The sequence below is a fragment of the Montipora capricornis genome, chromosome 6, assembly GCF_036669925.1.
Source record: "Montipora capricornis isolate CH-2021 chromosome 6, ASM3666992v2, whole genome shotgun sequence".
Taxonomy (NCBI): Eukaryota; Metazoa; Cnidaria; class Anthozoa; order Scleractinia; family Acroporidae; genus Montipora; species Montipora capricornis.
In genome coordinates, this window is record NC_090888.1 from 68,599,182 (window position 1) to 68,623,217 (window position 24,036).

The window sequence follows — 24,036 nt, forward strand, 5'->3', positions numbered from 1 at the left end:
TTGCTCGTAGATAATACTTACCGCTTTGACAGTCTCGAGGGTCTTTTTGCCGGCCTTGACAGCTTCTGCATCAGTCTCCCCTGGGATCTGATAAATGAGATTAAAACACTTAAAACCTCCTTCGGTTCATAATCTTGGGACTTTACTGAGTCTCCCAATGAGGGTTTTTCAGACTCAATTCGTCATTGGGCCGAAGCATCGATAAGTGACTCCTGGCAGCCATATACGGGGCATATTTCATGTCGCTGCACAACACGATGGCCAGATGAAATTACCTGTGACAAAACCCTCGGTGTCAGATTGAGATCGACTGGAACCCAACCCACATACAAACCCAGAGATGGGATGCATGGTCCATGACCAATGCGCATGCCTGACTAATAAAGTGCTTTGCACAATGTTGATTATAAAAACATGTACTTACTACTCTTTCGGTATTTTGCGCGAGGCTTTCTTCGTGCTCTCGTTCTCTCTCCTACAATAAAAAAAACCCAAAAAGTTACAAGTGAAAAGACAAAATGATTTACCTTAATCCAATACAGTGGTGACTATGTGAAAATAAGGGACAAAGGGTTGTCTCCTCAAAAAACATGTTCTCTTTTAGTGCAAAGAAAGCTAATGAGAAATAGCTACAAGCAATGAGGAGGTGCAATTTTCGTCTTAAGTGAACCACAGGTCATTACACTGCATTGATCAAATACAGCTGAAGCTCTATAGTGCACCATTCACTGTATCAGTGTTACTGGCAACGTAGCCAAATGACTGGTCTTTAGGCGTGCGAGAACACAAGGGTCGCGCTCTCTCCACGCGCGCCCGAATTCCCTTGAAGGCGCATAATCCATAATCGGCCCGTGGGCATTACGGGAAAATAATGGCCTTGTGCTTAGCTGCTCTTAGCCAATCAGAGCGCGCGTTATATCGGCCAGAAACACTAGCCATATAATAAAATACCAAAATGGCCAGTTAACGAGAGCTGCAACACTAGCCTCGATCTATCTTATAAATGACTTGTCCTAGAGAATTTTGTTCTATTCTAAGCTTTGAGAAATGAAAGGAAAAAAGGATGTAAAAAACAACAAGGATTCCAGACTAACCTGCTCCCGTTCCTCTTCAACAAACAAAGGTTCATCCGTCCTCTCCCACAGACGCAAAGACTTGTCATGCGAACCTGTCACCTGAAAGTCGAAATTAAAAGGAAAGAACTTTGACCAAAGTGAGCTGGAAAAAGTAGCAAAAAACGCCGCCCTCGAATAAACGTGGCAGTCAAACAGACGAATCCTGCGTCGTTCTCGTCACCAGAGCCTCGGCTCGACCCAAGGCTCTGGGAAACTCTATGTAGGAGAACACGCGCCGTAGGATTCATATGGCCACAAATTGGCTATTTGAACCTTACGGCGCCTGCTCACTCCTCGTGCCAACATGAATGCACCAATTAGATACTTTAATATTTTAATATACGCCGCGGCGTTTAATTAGTTTAATTGAATAAATACGGTAGGCTGTCATATTGCTTATCTGACACTGACCACGTGATCACCATCTGGACTGACAGCCATGCACCACACTTCAGCATGGTGACCCTGCAATAAAGATCATAATTGCTTAGTATCGACTGGATCTATCCCTTGTTAAATACAGATAAAACTGATCAACATGTAATTCAGAATTACAATGTAACCTATTTTCGGCATGAAGTTTGTGATCGCGATCAACACCACAAGTGACAAGATCGTGAGATAGATTATAGTACTTGAATGTTACTGCATAACAATTTTGAAAGAATAAAAGGTGGATGACTCTTATTTTAGAATTACCACGACCCGTCTTAGGAACAACCCAGTCTAATGTGTTTTCTTTTGGGTCCATTTTTGCCTTTTCCTAAAGCAATAGCTTTACCACATCCCTAATATAAAAGTCTCCAGATGAACCTTTGTAAAAGGCGTTTACACCTGGACCCGCTAATATAGCACAGACCAATACTGGTAATTGAATTTTGAAAGGAAATCGCAAATTTTCCGAGGATAAGTTAGTAAGGGAAAAGGCACCCATAAAATGAAAACAACGAGCAGTGGACTTTGCAAGAGTTTCGAAAAAATTTAACGGCGTGGTACCTTGATGGAATTTGATTGTCATGGTGAGAGCAGTCCTGAGAATGACTCTTGTTTGCGACTGACATTTCGACAACCAAAGTCATCCTCGTGAAACGATCAAGATGACTTCCGCCCAGGTTGTTGTGACGTCAGTCAAACAATAGAACCTCACAGGACTCCACTCACTGAGTTCCACTCACTTTCAGTTGTTTTAAATTCACTTCATGATTCTTTGATGGTGATTAATGGAGATGATACGATAACGTAGGTAATGACTAACCTTGAGTGTCATGATATGTTCAAACTTATCAGCATCCCAATATTTTAATGTCTTATCTTTGCTGACTGAGAAGAAATAATGAGTCTTTGGCACAAACTGTGGAGAAGAAAAAACATGGGATGTTTTCTGGCTTAAAGAGTTTACCTTGGTTTAAAATTTTCTTACTTTTCAATGAATTGGTATTGAAATAATAGAACCTACAATCTGTCAAACTGTTACGGATTGCCGATTATCGTAAGTTAATCGACTCAAAGGAATGATTTCTTTTTCCTAAATTAGCACTGAACTTTATTCTTACTCCCCAAGGCCGAAGGCTTAATGTCAGGGTGTAAATGACGTCATCGTCTGATTTGTGGCAGATACAGAGTACATGGCATAGAATCTTAGTATCAAGTAAAGCTATGATCCTCGTAGTTATAGACGCAATTTTAGTAATAGCGTAGAGAAGCCTGAAAAATTAACCTCACGATACCGGAGCGACGCTCTAACCAACTGAGCTATGAAGCCACTGAAGTTGGGAGCTGGTCATTTATGGGTTCTAATTTTCCCGTGAGTAATGAATCAATGAAAGAAATGATATTATGAAATGAATCATATACTGAGCTGCGGATATGAAATCAAGTAAAGCTATGATCCTCGCAGTTATGGACGCAATTTCAGGTTTCAGGCTTCAGCCTTCTGATACCTCGCGGTATGGCGAGGCCACAGGTTCAAACCGGGTTGAAGTCCTGAATTTTTCAGGCTTCTCTACGCAATTGCTAAAATTGCGTCCATAACTGCGAGCATCATAGCTTTACTTGATTTCATATCCGCAGTTCAGTATATGATTCATTTCATATATCATTTCGTTCATAGGAGGATCTTAGTAGTTGTTGATCAAGCAAGCCTGTTGAACAGCTGAACGGAGAACTGAGTTGTAACAAGTGGATAGATGGCTGTTGGCAAAAATCACCACCAACTTTGTTGTCTTGGCTGACTTCTTCACTGCATTGTTGGTTAATACACATTTAATATATCTTCCTTAAAATTTTTATCTTTTTCTAAACAATAATGCCCAGACAACTGTGTACAGAGAAACTTCATGGCGGACCTGGAAGAAGACTTTAATACAGCTTAACTCATTTTGATGGGACGTCCAGCTGTCTACACACAGCCAGAATGATCTTACTACTAGATACTTCAATACTGACTGACTCTAACTAAATATTTCAACTGAATTATACATAAAGTTAAAATACCTGAACTGCCATTATGCTGAAAAAACAATAATAATCAGGTAAGGATCATTCATTTCGACAAATGTACAATGCAGCGAGGAGTAAATGGACAACAACTGTGAAATCAAAACCAATAGTTTACAATGACAACACAATGCCAACATGTCATAAACATTTAAATGCTGAAAGGAGATTTAACTGGCAGGGCAAGTAAAGTTATCTAGAGAACTTGTGAGGCTTCACAGTTGGCATGGAATGCTAAGATTTAACCGGGTTGCATTGATCCAAAACCAAAGAAACTACTTTGGCCAATCACAGCACAACATACAATAAAATGACCCAATCAAAACAAATTGCAATTGCATGCAAGTGGCACTAAGCACTGGAGAACTAGATAAAGTTCTGTCAGTCACACAAAGTAGTAATTTAAATCAAACCCAATTATGACCATTTCTCGAAAGTCCCGAAACTTTACACGCTATTTTTGGGTGTCATAATTCCCTTTGTATCTCAAGAACGGAGAGGATTTAAGTCGTTAAACTTCACAGTAGCCATTCTTCTCTTTGTTACCTTGAAAAGATGTTAAAAGGTTGGCTTTTCAAGACAAGCAGTTGTCAGTTTCACAAATGGCTTTCCAGGGCCGAAAAGTCTGCGCGACTTTCGAGAAACGGGCCCCAGATCCCTTTCAGACACCCAAAAATGAGAACCCAGTTAGTATAGTAAGATACTGGCAAACACTGACCTGTCATCATGTCCAAATATAGACCTGTGACAATCACCATAATCCAAGCCCCAAACTTTGATATTTTTGTCTGATGATCCAGTGATAATCAAAGCACTGTCCTACAAGGACGAAAACCAAATTAAGTAATAATGTTTTGTAAAACCAAAAGCTCCCAGTTTACACAACGAGAAACTTATCAATAAATGGTTAAAAAAGAAAAATTCAACAACCAGTACTGTACTTCAATACCTAATGAAATATGGCACAGGAGTTATTAGAGTCGCTTTCACATGCACACAGGAGTTTGTTAATCTTTTTTGGGAAGTCTGAATTTATGAACATGTTGAAATGGATTGAGTGTATAGTGAAGCTTACCATTTTCTGGGAAATTCTGATTGGTAAGAGCACTGACTCACTCCATAATAATACACCGTCAAGTTTCCAATAAACTGATCAACTGGGAAAATTTTCGCTTACTAGCAGAATATTGTTTTTCTAAACTGTGAAGCCTCATGAAGGAAAATTACTCTTAACTCACTGACCCCTCGGAGTGAGAATTAATGGCCGGTGGGAAAATTTTTTTTGGGAATTTTCCAAAATGGCTACTTAATAGAATCCAAGGTTAATAGCAGAAAATATTACTACAAGAAGTGAGCAGAGCCCTGGGCATTCTCTCCCCCTTTTTGCCCTCTTGAACATTTGAACATTTTTCAACATTGAATCTGCATTATTGCTTGGAACTTGACGAGGGCTACCTTCCACCCCCCAACAACTCACTTTTGATGAAATAACTGTAAATGCAACATTCAAGCTGTAATGTTGAAGGAATGTGCATAACACTTACTGAAGAGATGTCCACTGCCATGACAGGAAGTTTATGGCCATACAATGATAAGAAAAACTGTACAGAAAATATGGCTTTGTTAGATAATGTAACATCCTGGATCCACTTCTCAAAGCATGTCTAGAACTTATCATTGAGGACATGGAAACATTAAAATTTGCCAGCAGTTCACCCAGAGTTAGCGCTAACTGGGCTTCCAAGATATTCAGCCTTCACGAAAATGTGATGGAGGGAGGGAGGGAGGGAGGCAGTGTTGTCCACTTGTGAGAGCAGTGGATTTGCATGCAGATGCATTTAGGTTAAAATCACTTTCAATTGATAACTGGACGGATTTGTTCCCTTTGGTTTTGAATTTGAAATTCTAAATGGTTGCCTCCTGGCAGTTAAGGTTAGCAGCATGTATTATGTTGATTTGAAATAATAATTATTTCTTTTACTTTCATTGCTTGAAAGTATGTTGGCATTATCCTTATTGAAAATATCAAATATAAAAGGTACATGTACCTTATTTATTGGTTTACTGAACTGATGTATAAAATTTTATTTCATTGAATGATAAAAGGATAAAAAAGACACTTCACCTTGGCTATCTATACTAACAGCTTGAGAGCAATATATTGAAGTATTACTGTTTCAGAGCTCTATGCATAAAGATTTGTAGAATTCTATGTTGTCTCCCACAACATAAAGAAGCCAAACCATACCTTCAATGTATCAGCAAAGAAGACCTTGACTGTACAGTCTAGGAGGCTTACAGCAAGCAGTCTATGATTAGAACTAAAAACGAAAAAATAACTTAAACTGAAGAGAAAGAAGTAAAACAGAAATTATAATTATGCATGTACTCAAATCAAATAAACCAGCTGCTAATACTGAGAGATTAAGGTTAATCTTGTCATAATATACCTGTACTTTACACACAACACCTCTTCTTTTAGCTTTAATGTTTGTACATGAGTGACACTGAGTCTTTTGCTGTTGAAAGGAATGAAATACAGGGTTTTCAGTAGGAATTGCAGTAAGCAGACAAACCTGAAGAGAAGGTGGAGAATAGACAATGCACAGTGAAGGCACGAGTTTGTAGGAGGGTCCAGGGGCATCCTCCCCTGGGAAAATTTTGAAATCTGGGCCTCTTACACTGAAGAATTAATGCATTTCCTACATTCTGGAGCAAAAATTAGGGCATTTGACCAGAGTCCTTTGCATTCTATAAGACTGCATGCAATGAATTTCATCTGTCGTAACCAAAAAGACCTTTTGCGAATGTTGTATTGTCAAGCTTGTACTGGAATGCTGCCTCAAAAGCGTGTGTGCAATTTGACCCATTTTTCAATTTCTCGGTTGTCAACGGTCATAATAAAATCCCAAGGCCAGAGACTATTGCATTGATGGTGGGTTAAGATGAAAGTTCAATCTTTGTCAATTGATTCTCATGTGGAATTGTGACCGTGGGAACATTTTATCTGGGAAAGTTTGGGGCGCCTGTGATAGATTTTTGGAATTTTTAGTTTTTTGGAATTTAATTACACCGTAATATCGCCTTTTAAACTAGAGGCCACAAACTCAAAACAACCAAGTCTGCTACAGAAGCTCCTGCCCCTTCACTTTATTGCAAAAATAACTGCACTTTGTTGCATCTTAGCCACAGATGAATGCACTCCAATACCATGTGAGGAATTTTTGATATGTTAAGAATTGAAGGAAATATCATGCACCAAAAATGATACTCTCTTCTCATACTTAATTTGGGCAAAAAATTGCAATAAAATCAGTCTCCGAAAACAAACGAAACAATCCTCACATGGTATTTGAGGTAGTGCGATCATCTATTAGAACTGAAAATTTGGAAGCGATATCTTGAAACCCGCTGGGACAGGCAGTCCAAGAAGTTGTAATTTTGGCGTTAAAGTAAAACACCTAGAAAATCGAGCTTGAAGATTTTGCATGCAGTTCACGGTCTGCTGAATAATTCCAACCCCTACTTGAAAGCCAATCAGCGTTTGGGCACATACTAAGGTAGCAGATCGTGCATGAAGGCTGTCAATTGACACCCAAGCCTTTCATGTGTGATTGACATGATGCATCAATCATTCTTCGGGTGCAGATTATGGAGGGAAACAAAGAAAAGCGATTTTAGCAGTTTTAAAATTAATGTTTCAGAATTTTTTTGTAGGGAAATATACTTCATAGCCCACCGATTCAAGATTTGCAAAAACAAAAAATTGGAGTGAGACTCCCAAATTTCCCTTTACTGAGACATTAATTTGAATAATTTCACATTCTACAATGATATGGCCCCTCAAGTCTCCAGCTTTACAAGTAAATCATTACCTTACTTGAGAGTGATCAGCATCAGATACCAGCTCAAACTGCCAAAATTTGACAGTAGAATCACCACTACCAGATACAAAACCACGCTGAAAAAAGTGACAGAAAGCTAGAGAGAACTGACCATGGATTTTAGACTTGATAGAATTAATACGGTAATTATTATTATCATTCTATGGATTTTTTCCTTCCTTTTCATTGGCCGAGAGCCCACCACGTGACCTGCAAATAACTGTCTACAAATAAGTGTTTTGCTGCAAATAATATTCTGCTCATGCATAACTGAAACACGCTCTTGTGTGAAAATGGCAGTTCGCTTTCCTAAGCTTTCAGAAAAAGAATTAATTGTTGGGAATTGTGAAAAATAAAGTTAACTCAGTCATCGAATGATAAAAATTAATAATTATTGAACTCGGTTATCGCAAAATAATATTGTGATTTGTTGGTGTCTCGCAGATCAATTATTGATCTGCTCGCCATTGACAAATCACGATATTTTGCTCAACCTCGTCCAATAATTGTTAATTATAATTTATTGCCCTGGTAGTGAGACTTCCGGATACTGTAACAGATTTTACTCTGTTTAACACCAGACAATTTTACTCATCAACTCGGGCATACTAGAGTGTTTGAGGTGTCAATGGGTTAAAGCAAGATCATACAAACAATAAAAAATTATTATTATTATTATTATTATTATTATTATTATTATTATTGTTACTATTAATGTGGCTGAATGTAATTTAGGTGAAGTTAAACTTGAGCCAATGCAGTCAGCCGCAGTCCGCGGGAAGCCATGCGCGGGGGGTTCACTTTTACAGGGTTTGTTGCAGGGGCATTTGTATTGCGTTCCAGCTACGTTCTTGTTCGCCTTTGTCTGCCATAGCTGAGTGCCTTTTTGCTCCCACTCCTCCCTCCCCTTGGTGGTAAGTATGTGGGTTAGGTAAGTATTTCCACTGATTTATCAGTGTGACGGTGCCGGGTGGTTGCCGCTCTCAGGGTTGCCATGGATACCTGCAAGCTTGGCTGGCTTCACGCACGGCTTCACCTAAACCAAGGCACCTTCCCCAAGCTCATCGATTGGCGATGAGTTTAATTATTTAATATACATGTATAAATAACAAGTAGCAGTGTCTTATCAAGTTTAAAAACACAAAGCGTTGCTGAGTGTTTTGAAACCTGGTAAAACACATGCTAAAAGTTATTTGAACGGCTTCAAAAACATTCCACAAAAAGCATGTCACTCGGGAGTCCGAACAAAGGTTCAAATTGTGAGAGGCAAACATTAGCATACAGTGTACAAGAAAAACAAGCTATTATATATAATATCACATGAAGTGACTTTCTATCTGATAAACCCATGCATACTAATAAGGAGGAAGTTTTATCAATACAAAGTCACTGCATGTGATATAATAATAATATTACAAATGAATAATTATAAATGAGCTTTCTAAAATATTATTATCATTAAGGATGACAATAATTATTTTTGTGCAGCTATCTGCATTTTGTTCAAGATTCAAACTTTAGGTACCACTTACAGTCTATCTGTGTGTGCACTGTTTATAACCAATGATCAACAAAAAAAAAAACGAATGACTATTGTACGGTATACATGTATAAAATCATGTAATGCATTAATTTAGTATAAAAAGAAATTGAATAACCTTTGAAGCTTTGTACAGTTCTGTCTTACCTTATCAGGAGACATGGAAACTGACCAAACAGGGCCATCGTGTGCATCAACTGACTCCAGTAACTGACCTGAAGATATGTTGTATAACTCAAGCTTCCCAGCCTGAAAGATCAAGACAATGGGCACATAAACTACAGTAACTTATGTAGTAGTCTTTTATCTCTTCCGCATAGAACTTTTACATGGTTATTTATTTAAAAAATGCATGGAAGTCGTCATTCATTCACCAGGGTTAACATATAATTTTTATACCATCTCCATCATAACAAGAAATACAAGAATCAAAATATGTTTTGGCAGTTCCAGTCCCAGCAGTAGGGAGTTGAGGAAACTACATGTATGACGGCTATGGCTACAACAATGCCACAAAACAGCGATGTCATTGCAGGTTAAATGTGGAAAAAGAATGGTGCTGCATGCATTAATTTTTATTGCTGAACTCTCCATAACAAAAATGTGAAATCACCAAATTTGAGGTTTCAATGACAACATGAGTGTGCAGATACAAACCTTTCATTCTATTATTTTTATTCTGAAACTGCTCATGCAAATTATTTAAGTTGTAGGATAATTCGCCCACCTTGTACGAAGTGAATGGGATGAAAAGACTATGAAATAACCCTGTTGTTTTTGTCAACGTCACTGTCGTAAATCTTAATAGTCCCTAATACAAGTATACACAAAGTGGTACCAAATTACTGTCACCTCAGTCGTCATTGAAAATATGTTCTCTAGACTTGTTGATTATTTATTATAATATAAATTGTAATTGGCTAAGCTAAACAATAACTGTACCTTGGTTCCAATAATAATGTGCCTGTCACCAGGAACAAAGAGAGAACTTAGTGCATATCCAGTTGTGAGTGTTCTGATTGGTTGACCAGACATTCTGCAAAAAAAAACAAAAAACAAATTTCTGACATAATAGTCAATCTGTATATACCATCCTACAGTTTTGCATGTACTTTAAAGTCAACTTTTTTAGTGAGTGCAAACTGCCCTTATGTCCAGAAAATGTAATCAGATGCATGCCTAATTTTGACATCCAACACATAATGTCCCTTTGAGTCCAAGCATTTGCTACCTACTTCCAATAATAAGGTTAAAGGGTAAAAGTTATTGTTATTTTCAGCTAATAGGGTAAATGCAGAACTCTGTCTGTATTCCGAGATGCGAGAGATGTTGAAGTTGAGGAGAACAGCAAGGGGACAATTCGTGATGCTTATTGAAATCCCCCTGCATTTAATTAGGGGAAGTTCTGGACATACAATGTACTGGTATCTGGCAAACTGGCAGAAGTCAACCACAAATGACTACAATCACAACAAAAAATTAATAACAAACAGGACAACAATAACTATGGTTGGTTTTAAAAAAATTAAATATACTTCTAGGCTTTACTTCAAGTTAACATGCTGAAGAAAAACAATCTCAGTCTATTTGTTTACATGACGTTTAAGAGGGCACTTTTGAATTCATGTAAATGTGGCCAACCATTTCAACCCTAAGGGGTTCCCTACTGAAAAGTAAGATCATCTGGTGTGAATTAAAAGTAAAATTAATCTGTACAATAATGTACTTTAATACTTTTACTGTACATGTATGTGACTCTTAAAAAGTAAGGTGTATGTAAATTATGTCGATTTAATAAGTATTAATATTCCTTATCCAACAAAATAATTTACAGAGCTCTCAGTCCAGTTGCTCAATAAGTGTGTGTATTGTATTTCCCTTCTGTAACTCTGTAACAAATTTACCTGTTCCATATTTTGACTGATTCCTGAGCACCAGACAACAAACATGAACCATCTGAGTTGAAGCAGAGAGTCCTAGCAAAGACAACAACTGTTGCATTACAGTTATAAAAATACAATTCAATTAAGATCAAGAAATATACAATTACAATATGCCATAAGTAAAACACTAGAAGATTATATGACAGTTCACCATGATGCTTTATAAATCCTGGCCTTGTACAGTCTCTTTTGCAGCCGTGTAAAGCAATGATCCACCCAAACAAAACAGCTGCTCACAATTAGTAGAACCACTTGAGCTCATCACACCTACAGTTCAATTTTCTGAACTGTATCACACAAAATTTTCTGGTGACAACTCGACCAATTACACCTCACGTTTTTAATATCAATGTGGTCAATCAACACAAATGATATGCAGATTTTTTTGATAGCGTCTGTTGATTGTACTTTTCTGAGTTTCCCATGGATGAAATTTCAACAACATAATTTATACAGTTACATATTTTTATTAATATAAAATAATAATATTTAACTAATACTGAACTTTATTTCAAATGAGTACTCCTACATTTATCTGTTTTAGACCACTGTACATTCAAACCTGGCAATGATCTCACTCCTCCATTGCATAAGGGTATTAAATTTTAATACTCACCTTACATCTGATCTGTGACCTGGAAGCATTACTGATGATGTGCACGATGAATTCACTGGCTTCAGAATAACTGAATGCAACTGGATAGAGTTATTTTGCAGTGATAAAAGGAGCTGCAGGATCAATGCAAACAACACTCCCAATTAGAAAGTAGTTTTTATTTAATTTAGCTTTTTGACGAGTTGACGCGACTGGTTTATCAGACTTGATGATACCTTGACAACTCATTAGGCAACAAGTTTGTTGCTCCAGTTTAATTATTTGACTAGAAACTTGGTAACAAGCCTACAATAAGGACTGGTCAAACATTACATTTTTACTACACTGAGCGAAAAATTAACATTTAATAATTATTTACCTTTAAGTCTTTCGTTATTTTATCAAAATGGAGGTCAAATGACCTGCAATCATAAACCAGAAAACAGTACAGTGTAAGACATCCATTGTAAAAAAATATTACTTTGACACCTATTGTATCATTTTCCTTCATAAAATGAAACCAATGAGGCATTCAATCCAAATTTCAGACACAAAGTAACAATAATTTTCAATGTTATTCTCACTTGATTTTAGAGCGCAGTTTAATGGAATGTAATCTGTGCAATTCATCTTCAACTGTTCTTGTAACAACAGGGTCTGTTTCTGTTTCCTGATGTAAAGGAAAAATATGTTACTTTTGGGCTACCAACAAAATAGTGTGCAAAAGAAAAAATGCCAATAAAAAGTGGAAAAACAAAAATAATTTACACTGAACCAAACAAAAGTTACCTCATTTGTGTCTTCCATCTTTGCTTTTTTCCTAAACAACAATATAGTACAAAATTAACTAACTAACAAAGGGTACGGTTTTTAGTGCTAAAAATCCTAGGAAATCCATTCATGCAACAAAATATTATGCTCTCACAAGGACAAGGAAAAATCTCTGACCAAATTGTTGTTGGAAAAACTATCAACATAGCAGCAGTTGCCCAAAAATTATCTGCTACATGTACAAGTCCTTAGTGAGTAAAATTAAAGTAATCCAAAAAACATTATGGCATGTGTGAGCACGAAACGCATACAGATTTGTGTTCTGAAGCGAAAAATTTCAGTTCAAACTGGACTGAGTGATACATGTAAAATATGATTAGTTAATATGTATGAAAAAACTGGAACCAGAGAAGCAAGTCTGGATAATTGAAATATCCAGATGATCAAGGTTCAACTATACAAGTCATGTAAAGTACCAACCTTTGCTTCTTTAATTTCTTTTGCAAGCGTTTCTGGATTTCCTCCTCATTTAAAATTTTAAAAAGTTCTAGCTGTGAATCATTGCCCTGTTGAATTCACAACAAATTTAATGGTTTAGAGTATGGTATAATAAAATACCCCTTGGATTAATGACACCAGCAATAAGAGTAACAACCTTTCAATAATTGTGACATGACTACATATACAACTTCAAGTCAGTTTTTCATGGAAAATGTGCATTTGAAAAAAGTCTTCCTTCACACCCACATGTATGTACCTGTACACTTTCTTGGCATTATTATGATGTTAATGGTCTAATCTTGCCTATGGTGCTTAAGAAAATAATTATTATCAACAAAAAAACAAACAAACAAACAAGAACTGTTTCTCACACTCTTCTGACTTTACTCACCAGACATCCCATGAAAGTCTGTGACAAGTCAACAATTATTGCTACAACCCTTTGGTGACTTTGCCGAAGAACGGAACCCATCAGTGTACAGGACAGCTGACTTCCCTGAAATCAACACAGTCATGATACATGTAAATCTTTGAAAAGAATGGCTGTACTTACAGTGTAAGTGATTGTTATACTTTTCATGGTAAAATCTCTCAGAATCCATTGAGGTTGTAGCTTGGACATTTATTCCATGAGTGTGCTTTGGATATGAGATGGTAAATAGCCAATGAGGCGCGTAGCGTGAATGGAACAATTGTTTTATCCAAAAGTTTGGAAGTATGAAATATGAGTGAAAAAAGTGAGAAAATCCAAGCGAAATTGGAAAAACTTGATGAAGATGAAATGTTGTGTAATACCTCATGATCAGGCAGGCTCATTGCAAAAACATTAAATTTTATTGCCTTTTCGTGTACTTCTAAACGTTGGAATTGATCCAAACTTTCCACAAAAAGGTTTTTTTTTCCTTTATTCAGAGAGAAATTTCACTTCAGCCAAAAAAAGGTATATGAGCTGATAACAGAGACTGAGTGAACCAATCAGAGCATGAGAAATGCATTAACCGAGGCTAAAAATTTAATAAAAATTAATTTGATAAACATCTTTTTCCCCGGGCAACAGGGAAAAAATATTTCTGCTATAATTTTGAAATGAGCAATAATTTTGATTAGAGCTTCCTTGGGTAAAAGAGTCTTCTTGGCAGTTTGAAATGGCAAAAATTGACTAAAAGATAAGTGTTGTATACTGGTAAACAAGAGGCTATGGGTAGCCTACACTTTGCTCGAAGCAATTTTAGCCAATTTTCTTTAAAATTAATGTCAAAGTATTTCATTGTTTTTTGTTACAATATTTTTGTCAATATCCAGTTCAATTCTGTAATTCGAAGTCCAAAGCCCACATTCCGTGACCCAACAAGGTGGTTAAATGCGATCGTAGAATAGTTGTTCACATTTAAAACTGTTGTTAATGCCGTTGATCCCAATCAAAACCAGTACACAGCTGCTTTACAAGTTTTTACAAAGCCGGCGCACTGCATATGAAGTGATAGATACCGGTAACCAACGAGGCGCGTAGCGTTAAGTTGGTTATGATCATTTTATATCCAGCAAGCCTGAGTAGAATAATTGTTTTATGAAAAACTCCAGGATCAAAAACTCTTCTTTGATGTTCCTGGGGGTAGTATTGTCGACTAAAGCATCTACTTCTGCCTTGGTCAATTTCGGTCCACAACAGCTGTTGTCGGTCATTTTATCTCAGAGGTGCAAAAATGTTTTCAGCTCACTTTATTGCTGACTTGTTCCTTGACCATATTAGGTACAGCAGGTATGTGAACCGATAGCCTGTGTCCCGCGAACCAATGAAAATGCTGGAAATCTGATATTCGTAATATTATTTTAATTTATGCTCCAAAAATATCAACTTCAAGCTTAATATTACATAATGTACATGAAAAAATTTTATTGTCCTAATTATGAAAATACTCAAGCTAAAAAATGCAGACTAAAAAATAATTTAATGCTTAGGTGAGCAATAAAAGAAAATATACACAGCTTGGGCGTAAACGAGGGGCAGGGAATGTACTGGCAAGGCGCGGATAATACACACCGCCGGTATGGACCACCAAATGAGGGGCCTGGGCAACTAGCCGAGGGGGTGCCTCATGCATGTATTGCAAGGCGGGCATAGTTGCTGGAATAATGTCCTGGGGCCAAGTTAACCCAGTCCAGCAGAGTAACAATATGCCCCCTCCCTAACGGGGCTTCAGCACAGGGCTGAAGGGGTGCCGCAGGCAGCAATTCCCCGCCCATAGTTTATTGAAGAGAACTATTAACTAGGTTACAGTATGCTTGTGAGCAAGATACACAAAAACCAGAAAGCAAAAAAAACGGGGAGGGAGGGATTAAAATGCTGAGAGAAAAACTGAACGAGTTGAACTTTGGAAAATTTCATGCCGAGAGCGGTCATATGGCGGGAAGAATGAGAGAGCAACAGGATCTCCCCAGTATCTGCTTACCAGCATTAACATCTATTTTATTCTAAAATATCATTATTATACTCTGCTTTGGTTTTCTTGATTTTACTCATTATTTTTGTATAGCTGCCTGCAGACTTTTGTTTAAGATTATGATGCAAGAAAGCTCTTTTGTTATCTATGTGGAAAGTACAATGTACATGTACCTCATCTGGTTTTTCCAGCGAGCCATCTTGTAAACCAGCTTCTGCTGCACTACGTTTTCCACCCTCTTTTGCTGAATGTTCATCATCACTTGACTCAATGGTGCTTATCTTCCACATTCTCAATTCACTATCAGAACACCCAGTGATTAAGCGGGTTTCTTCTTGGACAACTGCAAATCCCCATACCTTGAAACACAACAACCAAATTAACATGCTTTTACAACACAGCTATATTTAAATATTAATTAACCATTAAGAATAGCCTTTGTGACCAGAGTGAGGAAAGTATGAAAAATGTAGCAAGAAGAACAACCCAAGGTCAACAGTTTCTGACTATTAACTTTATTTCAAGCTCTTGTCACTCCTCTGCAAGCCATATAACAAAACAAAGCATGGTAAAGGCTTTTTTATTTGTTTATGACAAACAAGTTAACAAGACATAGTTTTCTTCCAAGTATTCTAATTGTCAACTGACGATTTGTTTTGTCTTCAGTGTAGTGGAGTCCACCATGTTCAACGCTTGTGAATAGAGGCTCACCGCACTCAGCCTAGGGGTAATTTTTTTAAACTTATTTTCATTTTAATTCAATTTGAATTATTTTTAATACACTTTTTCTTTCATTTTAATTTTTTCCTTCGAAAAAGTCTAACATTTCTCAATTAAATGGAACTAGTTTTGCTTTGGAAATATGTTTCTCTGAAAAAATTGTATGGTGGTTGCCAAATCAAGATTCATTGGTGGTTTTCGGCCACCATAGCTGCTGCAGTGTTCTCACCAGGATTTTGTCTAAGGGAGCCCCAGGGCCCCCTTCCTAAAAATTAGGGGCCCTGAAGGAGCTTTAGCGGGACAATGTTACTTGCGTTCGATGACTAGGGTGAAAAACATCCTTCGTGATTTCTCAGTCCATATTTCATCAAGGCACATTCCAACTGGAACTCTTGCAATGGTGACCCTTTGACAATATTGTAAATGCATTTGATTTGTTTGCTTCGAGACAGATCTTACAGGCCCCAGTTTTTCAAAAGGTGGATAATGCTATCCACCACATAAATCACTAAATAAATACTTTGATAAACTGTTTTCATTCAGTTGGAGGCAGTGTGGGCCATTGGTTAGGGCCCATGCCTTGGGATCTGGAGATCCCAGGTTCAAGACCTGTTCTGACCACTCGTTGAATTTGATCCTGGTAGTCCGGGGATTGACTTCCCAGTTGCACTTGTAAATAGCCAACTGGTTTGCCTCCGGCCAGTTGGGATTCTTAATAGTTGTTGTTGTTGTTTTTTCTGTTCTGTTGTTTCGTTTTGTTTCATTGGCCCTGAAAAGCCCCTATGGGGAGCAGTCAATTAAGTATGTATTGTATTGTATCGAAGAAGCAAAGAACTGGAATATTCGCTGAAACCATTAAGACTGCTAACTTCTAAAAGTATGTTTCTCTCGTACATGTACATGTACATGTAGCATCCTTGTGCGCCCAAATAGGCGCATTTGCACAGCTTTTAATGCGCCAATTCTATTTTTCTTGCAGGAATCCCGCAAGGGCGCGGCCTGGTGAGAACACTGCATAAGTTGTGCTAAACGTAAGCTCAGAGTTTTAAACATCTATAATTAAAGCATGCCTTTGATGCCTGAACTGGCCAAAACCGGCCAGACTTAGTAGTTTACTCTGTCTAATGCCAGACGATTGATTTTACTTGTCAGTAGGTTAAGTATTTTTTTGCTTACACTGTATAGCAAAGACATAACTTTTGAACAAAAGACAAAAAGCTTGGACCACTTAAAATACCACTGTGACAGTATTAATTTTTGACTTGTACTGTCAAACAAATGCAAGCATTTACATGTAGCTTTACAACAAGAAAACAGTATAGTACCAACTGACCTCACTTCTGTGACCAACAAGGGTAAGAAAACAGTGCTGTGTATCAAGATCCCAGAACTTAACAAAACTGTCTTTGGAACTGAAAATACCAATAATAAACAGACACTGAGATTAAATTTTACAGCTAGAAAAGGTCCTCAAATTTTATGCACAGGTCTTGAACAAATCTTGAACAAATCTTTCAGAATTTCTATTGACATACATGTATAAAAAAATAAAATAAATCAAATAACTTAGCAAAACCTGACCAACCTTGTTATCAATATATTCTGGCTTTTCATGAAATAACATTCTGTTATCACTCCTTTATGCCCTTTGAAACTGTAAAAAAGGTTTCATTTGTAAGTCTTTTAATAATGAGCGAATGTGAGACAATGGTTAACATATATCAAATACAAGGTGTTACAAATGAACCCAAAGGGAACTCGGAAAAATCCGAGCCCCAGATGGGATTCGAACCCACGACCCTCCGTGATCTAGTAAGGATCTATCACGGAGAGTCGTGGGTTCGAATCCCATCTGAGGCTCGGATTTTTCCGAGTTCCTAGTGGGTTCATTTGTAACACCTTGTATTTGATATATGTTAACCATTGTCTCACATTTCGCTCACTTTGGTGGTTGGTTGGCCGCATCGTTCACGGGGATACAGGCAACTGTATTTCAACGATGCTCTCAGTGGGACTGCGCGAGGCAGTTATGAGCTATGCTGTCAGTCGATATTTGACTCTGTGGCAGCGTGATGCAGCTCAAGTCAAATACCCACATTTCACCCTTGCTCACCATAGAGTCTCCAGTAGCTCAGTGGTTAGAGCATCCGTACTAGATCACGGAGGGTCGTGGGTTCGAATCCCATCTGGGGCTTGGATTTTTCCGAGTTCCCAGTGGGTTCATTTGTAACACCTTTTAATAATGATTTCAATTTTTAGTAGAGGAGAGGGGAAAAGGGAGATTCAGGTGAAGCTTAAGAAATCACTTCACATGAATTAAATTAAATTAAATTTACAATTAATTCTTCATGCCTCATTTATGGAAATAAATTATAAATACCACACAAAGAAAATACATGTAATGTTTTAAGTCAAACTACTGGCTTTTATTGATAATCCAAGTTTGTTAATACTGCTGGCAAAGTTTTAGAGTTACCAGTACATGTACACTGTACATGTAAGTGGATGAAAAGGGACACAAGTGAGGTGGGGTGCACACATCTACATACAATAATAGTCACATGTATATAATTTACACAACCTACCGGTATAGGCCAGCTTCATTGACTGTATCCCAAACTATCACATCGGTATCCTAAAAAAACAACGGTACCATTATTCTACCCAAAGTTAACAAAGAAGTTACCATAACCATGACAGACCAATCAAAATCTGGGATTTCAAAAACAAAAGTGAAGATTGAGTCACTTGATGGCACCAAAAAGGTAATATCACAGCCCTGTAGAAGCATTCATTTTTCGTCTTTTTACAAGAGTCAATAACGACCTTGATATTTTACCTGTAACAACAAGGCAAACTGTACAACAACATGGCGAGACTGACAAAATACAATGTGAGTGCTGATACTTTAAATTTACTATGCCAGAAGCTCGCAGACAGGTATAGCAAAGATCAAGCTCCTCTTCTCTCCCTCCACTTCTCCTACATGTAAATTCTCCTCTAATAAACTACATGTACAATCATTTCCTATAATTGTATTCTTTACAGACAACAGCAGTCAGCCTCCTCCATTCCTGCCACTTTATGCCACCTATGAAGGACCCAATCCCGTTTAACCCATTGACACCTCAATCAGCTGAGACCACCCGCATGTGACAACCCAAAATTTCCCTCAACCACCCAAAACTGCTCACAAAAGATGGCCACTAAAGTTGCTCCTCGCAACACTCTCCCTTGATATATCATTGTCTTTTGTTATCACAGTGACTTAGAAGGGTAATATTAAGCAAAAAAGGGGCATGCTCCCTTTGTGAGTACAGCAGTGTAAATGAAAAGTTGTTGTAAAAATCACCCTTGATCCTGAAACAAGCCTCCCGCCTGATTCATCAAACTTAAGAACAGACACTGCTGACTTGTGGCCACTGAAAGATATCAAAAAAATAATATCAGTAAATAGCAACAATCGGTTAAAATAGAATGATTGATTATCACGTACCTGAAAGTCACTTGACTACTTTTATCCCCCAATCTCCACAGTTTGATGGTTCCATCTTCATAACTACAAACAGTGAAGAACAAAATCAATTTGGAACAAAATTTTGAAACTTCTAAAGGAAATGCAAGTGATCACATCCCTCCCGTTTCAGCCAGAATCCTCTGAGTTTTGGTGATTGTTTTCAGCCTACTGGTATCATTTTTGCTCAACATGCATTCTCTCTAAGTTCAGCAATTAAAGGAAAAGGAAAGGAAAGGACTAAGTGTCTAATCTCCTAGTGCCGTAAAGGACTAATCGGGGACACTGTAAATTGAAATTAACAAGTTAACGCAAATCAAATCAAATTATGAGGGGAAAACCAGAGTACCCGGAGAAAAACCTCTTGGTGCAGAGTAGAGAACGTCCAACAAACTCAACCAACAAATGACGGCGAGTCTGGGAATCGAACCCGGGCAACATTGGTGGGAGGAGAGTGCTCTCACCACTGTGCCATCCCTGTCTTTTCACACCATCCTTTGTCCTCTCTCTGTCCTATCTGAAGCTTCGTTTAACCCATTGACTCCTGGGGATGAAACTAAATAGATTTTACCCTGTTATATAAACGGCAGACAATTTAACTTGTCAATAGGGGGGGGGGGGGGGGGTGACCTAGGGCATCTGAGGAGTTGACATTTTTGGGCCTTGCAAATTTGCACTGGATTGTCTCACCTTTGAAAGATAGTTTGTTTGTGGGTTCTGTACATGTATGTTCTACGAGTGCCAGAAATGTCATCTTAGAAGGTTATACCTCACGGCACAACACTTTGGCACTTTGACTCTCATGGTGACAGCTTACATGTAGCCACACCAAGAATAACCTTTTTCCACTTAAACACTCAGTGAATTACTCGTTAATCCTTCATATATGTAGTGTTTCCTTACCCAACAGCTAAGACCTGTTGATCTGGACTGGCTTGCAAAGCCGTTACTTCATGTTTGTCACCTTTAAGTATTGAAGTCTGTCAGATTTCAAAAATCAAAAGTAATCTATGGTTAACTTACATGTATTGATACTACTACTTGTGTTGCAATCTGAAAACTTACTGTCAATTTATGTGAAATAAAAAGTACTCCTGAATTTCATATTTTAATGTCTCATTTTTATAAAAATAGGTCACTTTCGAAAATACCATACGACTCTTTTTTTCTCCCCCCAAAATAATGTTGCATAAGCATTGTTTTTCTTTTCTCTCGGGACCATTGTAAATCCAAAAGAGGCAGGAAACAATGCTTATAAAATGCAAAATAATTACTTGAGGGGACAAACAAAGAGTATTATGGTATAGTGATGTTTCTTGTGACATCATCCATTGTTATTAATATGCCAACCAGAACCTAACTGCCTGTTGAAACAATGACTTCTTTTGTTCTGTGGTTGGCAAATTTGGATATCAAAAGAAATGTGACGTCAATGTTTGTAAACAAGAAATACATGTACTGCTATTTTTGAAATTGTGGCCTTATGGCTTAATGCTATTGTTGTTTATCTTTACTGATTAAAGTCAGTTCAACAACAACTCTCTACTTGACATTTGTTATTTTCTTCGTGTTTGTCTGTAACATACGTTAAGTCAAAAGTCAAAATCATGTATTCACTACTTGCACAAATCCCATAATACACCTCTTTCAACCCCCAAAAATCTGCACAGGCATTGTTTTCGACTTCTCTTGGGACATTTTCATGTCCCAGGAGAAATTGCAAACAATGGTTATGCAAAAGTTATGGGGGGTAATAGAGGTGTTTCATGGGATTGTGCAATCAGTGAATGCCGATTTGATGAGTTAATAAGGCAGTTCGAGAGCGACAATTTAGTTCATGACAATACTCAAATTAAGGTGCCATGGGGTTACATGTGAAACAAAGAAACTGTAAGAATGAGTGTTATAAATAAAGCCACCACTGAGTAGAAAGATTTGATCTGACAAGATAAGTCATTATAACCACCACCATCACCATCATTAATTTTTATCACTGACATTTTCTGTGGAACACATACTGTTTAATTGTACATTAATATATACATTGGCAAAGGGAGGGGGTTGGCAAAGTGAAAAGTTCAACATTTGTTATAAACTGAATTCTGGTGTGGTTACATTTTAGCCTGTATTTTTTTGGATCTGTTATTAAAGTGGGCTCCCAAACATCAAGTGTGCTGCCTTTTCATCTTCTAAAGTTAAATCTAAATGTATTTACATGTGCCCTATTACATAAAATTTTTGCGACAAGTTTATCTCGCGATTTTGATGTGCGCATATTTCGTGAGACTCAAATTTTGCGATTTTGCAAAAATTTTATAATTTCAATCACTTTGATTTTGCAGTTTTGAGTAATACGCAATTTACATTTCATTGGCAAATAATACACTGGCATTAATACCTCCCTTCCAGTTAATTATATGCCATTTATCCGCACCTTCTCCAATCATTTTAAGACATGAACCCTCCCCTGTGAGCTGGTGAAAAAGACTGTTATACTGTGACATTTTCACCAACCAAGTTGCATGTATTGGTTTCAAAACCGACAGCTTAAGGTTGACATTCATAAACAAGGGGGTTTGGAAATTCCAGTAGAGGTGTGTTTATATGGAAACATCTTCAAAGAACATGGAAACCATTGAGAGATTTCAGCAGCTAGTGGAAACACATTACAGGGAGTCACTTAATGGACAATTTGAAGACTGTACAAAAGAAGTGCCGCCTGGAGAGGAGATAGAAAGCAGTAGCGAAGAGGATGATCTTGACATGACTCGGAACAGTAAAAAATGTGATTTTGTAAACGCTTCAGTGGTAATAAACTCGCTCTTTCTTGGTTATTGACATAATGTAAGTCACTTAATTTTCGCCTCATGTTATGTTAGCGACACTTATTGTTTGCATCACCTTAATTTTGCGATTTTTCCTAATAGGCTTATTTAGCAACGGAACGGAAACATCTGTGGCGACGTCGCATGCAGCAAAAATACCAATGAGAATTCAGAACAGAGAAGAAAAGAGTTTCGAGATTCTTCTCTATTCTGAATTCTCATTGGTATTTTTGCTGCATGTGACATCGCCACTGACGTTCCTGTTCTGTTGCTAATAGGGAGCTTAAGCACACATGTTTTTGAGATGCTGATGGCAACCCGAAGTGAGCTGTTTTCTCCATTAGAAATCATTAGTATAAAAATATACATCTACATCTGCATGTCCCAGCACTTGGCAAAGTCCTTTCGACTTATGGCTGTTTCTGCTTAAGTGGCCTCATACACCACAAGCCTTTTTAGAGACATTATGCCAAGCCGGGGGTCTGTCTGCATGTACCGGAAAGAATTGTATTTTTGGTCACTTTATTTTTTGTTTTCTGTCTTTTGTTTCTTTTGTTTTACGTAATCTGTGCTCTGGTACCTACAGAAGGAACCCAAGCCGGCCACTTCTGCTGGAAAGAACACACTCACAGAGGACAGCCACAACACCAGGAACTTCATTCCCTACTATTCTCGAATAGTGTGTGCGTTCTTTAATGTCCCACAGAGAGCTTATAAACATGGAAGATATTTGTGAGATGGGGCCTACGGTTTACAGTCCTTATGCGAGAAGACTTGGAAGTCTAACCATTTGCGGGGTGTAATTACAAAGCCAGCACTTTCTCCTCAGTTATGTTAAGACCCTGAGTGTTGGTCCAGCTGGAGTCGGACTCATGAACTCCCGCATGGCAGCCCGGTGCTTAACCAACTGAGCCACCGGTGCGCGGTGCGCGGTACAAATCTGGAGGACACCCTCACGACCTCCCGCATACTTAGCAAATGTAAATGTAGTTGCGTGAAGACAATTCCTTGTAATAAGGTAATAAACGAGTGGCAAACCGGGAAGAGATTAGAATATCTCGTTTTGCATACTGCAAAGCGAGACACTCTCTGGTTCGATTCAAGATTTACAGTTTATCTCTCGATCCCACTATGGCAGTGCACACTGCCTTTAAAACTTACTTTTTCTCCGCGCCTCAAATCCCAAATAACAACACTTTCAAGCGACGGGCACGCCGCATATGGAGTGACTTGTGTGCCTGATTTTCCAGCTCTTCTCGTAATGAATACGGAGTTCGCTTTTAAGCTGCAAACAATCCCAAAACAAGTAGATTGTACATATCTGAGGTAAGCTTTAGTGAAAACCATTTTTGTCGGAAGCACATGTACAGAGGTACGTGATATAAGACTGGTGGAATGTCTTGAACTCCTTTGTAACCGCTCCTACACATGGAACGTTGAGGTCTGGGGCCTGTTTCTCGAAAGTCCCCAGAACTTTTCGGGCCCGAAAAGCCAGTCGTCAAACTGCAATCTGCTTAGTTTGAAAAGCTAATCCTTTAACATGTTTTTGATTTAAGAAAAACAAAGAGGATTGCGAAGTTTGATGGCTTAGAACCTCGACGTTGCGAAGTTATAAAGGGAATTGTGGCACCCGAAATAGGCCCGAAAAGTTTCGGGACTTTTGACAAGTGCATTCCGTAGGTAAAGCGTTC

General features: G+C 37.9%; 1 protein-coding gene across 1 annotated transcript in view; it reads right to left on the bottom strand.

The window, feature by feature from the left end:
• LOC138053012 (WD repeat-containing protein 3-like) overlaps positions 1-23,728 on the bottom strand; it is a 29,698-nt gene extending 5,970 nt beyond the window's left edge. The window contains exons 1-28 of the mRNA XM_068899685.1: positions 23,507-23,728; positions 20,424-20,500; positions 19,503-19,565; positions 19,359-19,428; positions 18,592-18,641; positions 17,592-17,660; positions 17,340-17,418; positions 15,460-15,645; positions 13,237-13,341; positions 12,825-12,910; positions 12,363-12,393; positions 12,158-12,243; positions 11,953-11,995; positions 11,595-11,707; positions 10,940-11,011; positions 9,978-10,071; positions 9,183-9,284; positions 7,487-7,572; positions 6,062-6,130; positions 5,860-5,932; positions 5,156-5,212; positions 4,330-4,430; positions 3,609-3,624; positions 2,371-2,466; positions 1,527-1,580; positions 1,095-1,175; positions 425-475; positions 22-87 (exon numbers count right to left, since the gene is read on the bottom strand). Coding sequence (XP_068755786.1) covers positions 22-87; positions 425-475; positions 1,095-1,175; positions 1,527-1,580; positions 2,371-2,466; positions 3,609-3,624; positions 4,330-4,430; positions 5,156-5,212; positions 5,860-5,932; positions 6,062-6,130; positions 7,487-7,572; positions 9,183-9,284; positions 9,978-10,071; positions 10,940-11,011; positions 11,595-11,707; positions 11,953-11,995; positions 12,158-12,243; positions 12,363-12,393; positions 12,825-12,910; positions 13,237-13,341; positions 15,460-15,645; positions 17,340-17,418; positions 17,592-17,660; positions 18,592-18,641; positions 19,359-19,428; positions 19,503-19,565; positions 20,424-20,500; positions 23,507-23,692 — 2,262 coding nt within the window. The 5' untranslated portion in view covers positions 23,693-23,728. The remainder of the gene's footprint in view (positions 1-21; positions 88-424; positions 476-1,094; positions 1,176-1,526; positions 1,581-2,370; positions 2,467-3,608; positions 3,625-4,329; positions 4,431-5,155; positions 5,213-5,859; positions 5,933-6,061; positions 6,131-7,486; positions 7,573-9,182; positions 9,285-9,977; positions 10,072-10,939; positions 11,012-11,594; positions 11,708-11,952; positions 11,996-12,157; positions 12,244-12,362; positions 12,394-12,824; positions 12,911-13,236; positions 13,342-15,459; positions 15,646-17,339; positions 17,419-17,591; positions 17,661-18,591; positions 18,642-19,358; positions 19,429-19,502; positions 19,566-20,423; positions 20,501-23,506) is intronic.
• Between the last annotated feature and the right edge of the window lie 308 nt (positions 23,729-24,036).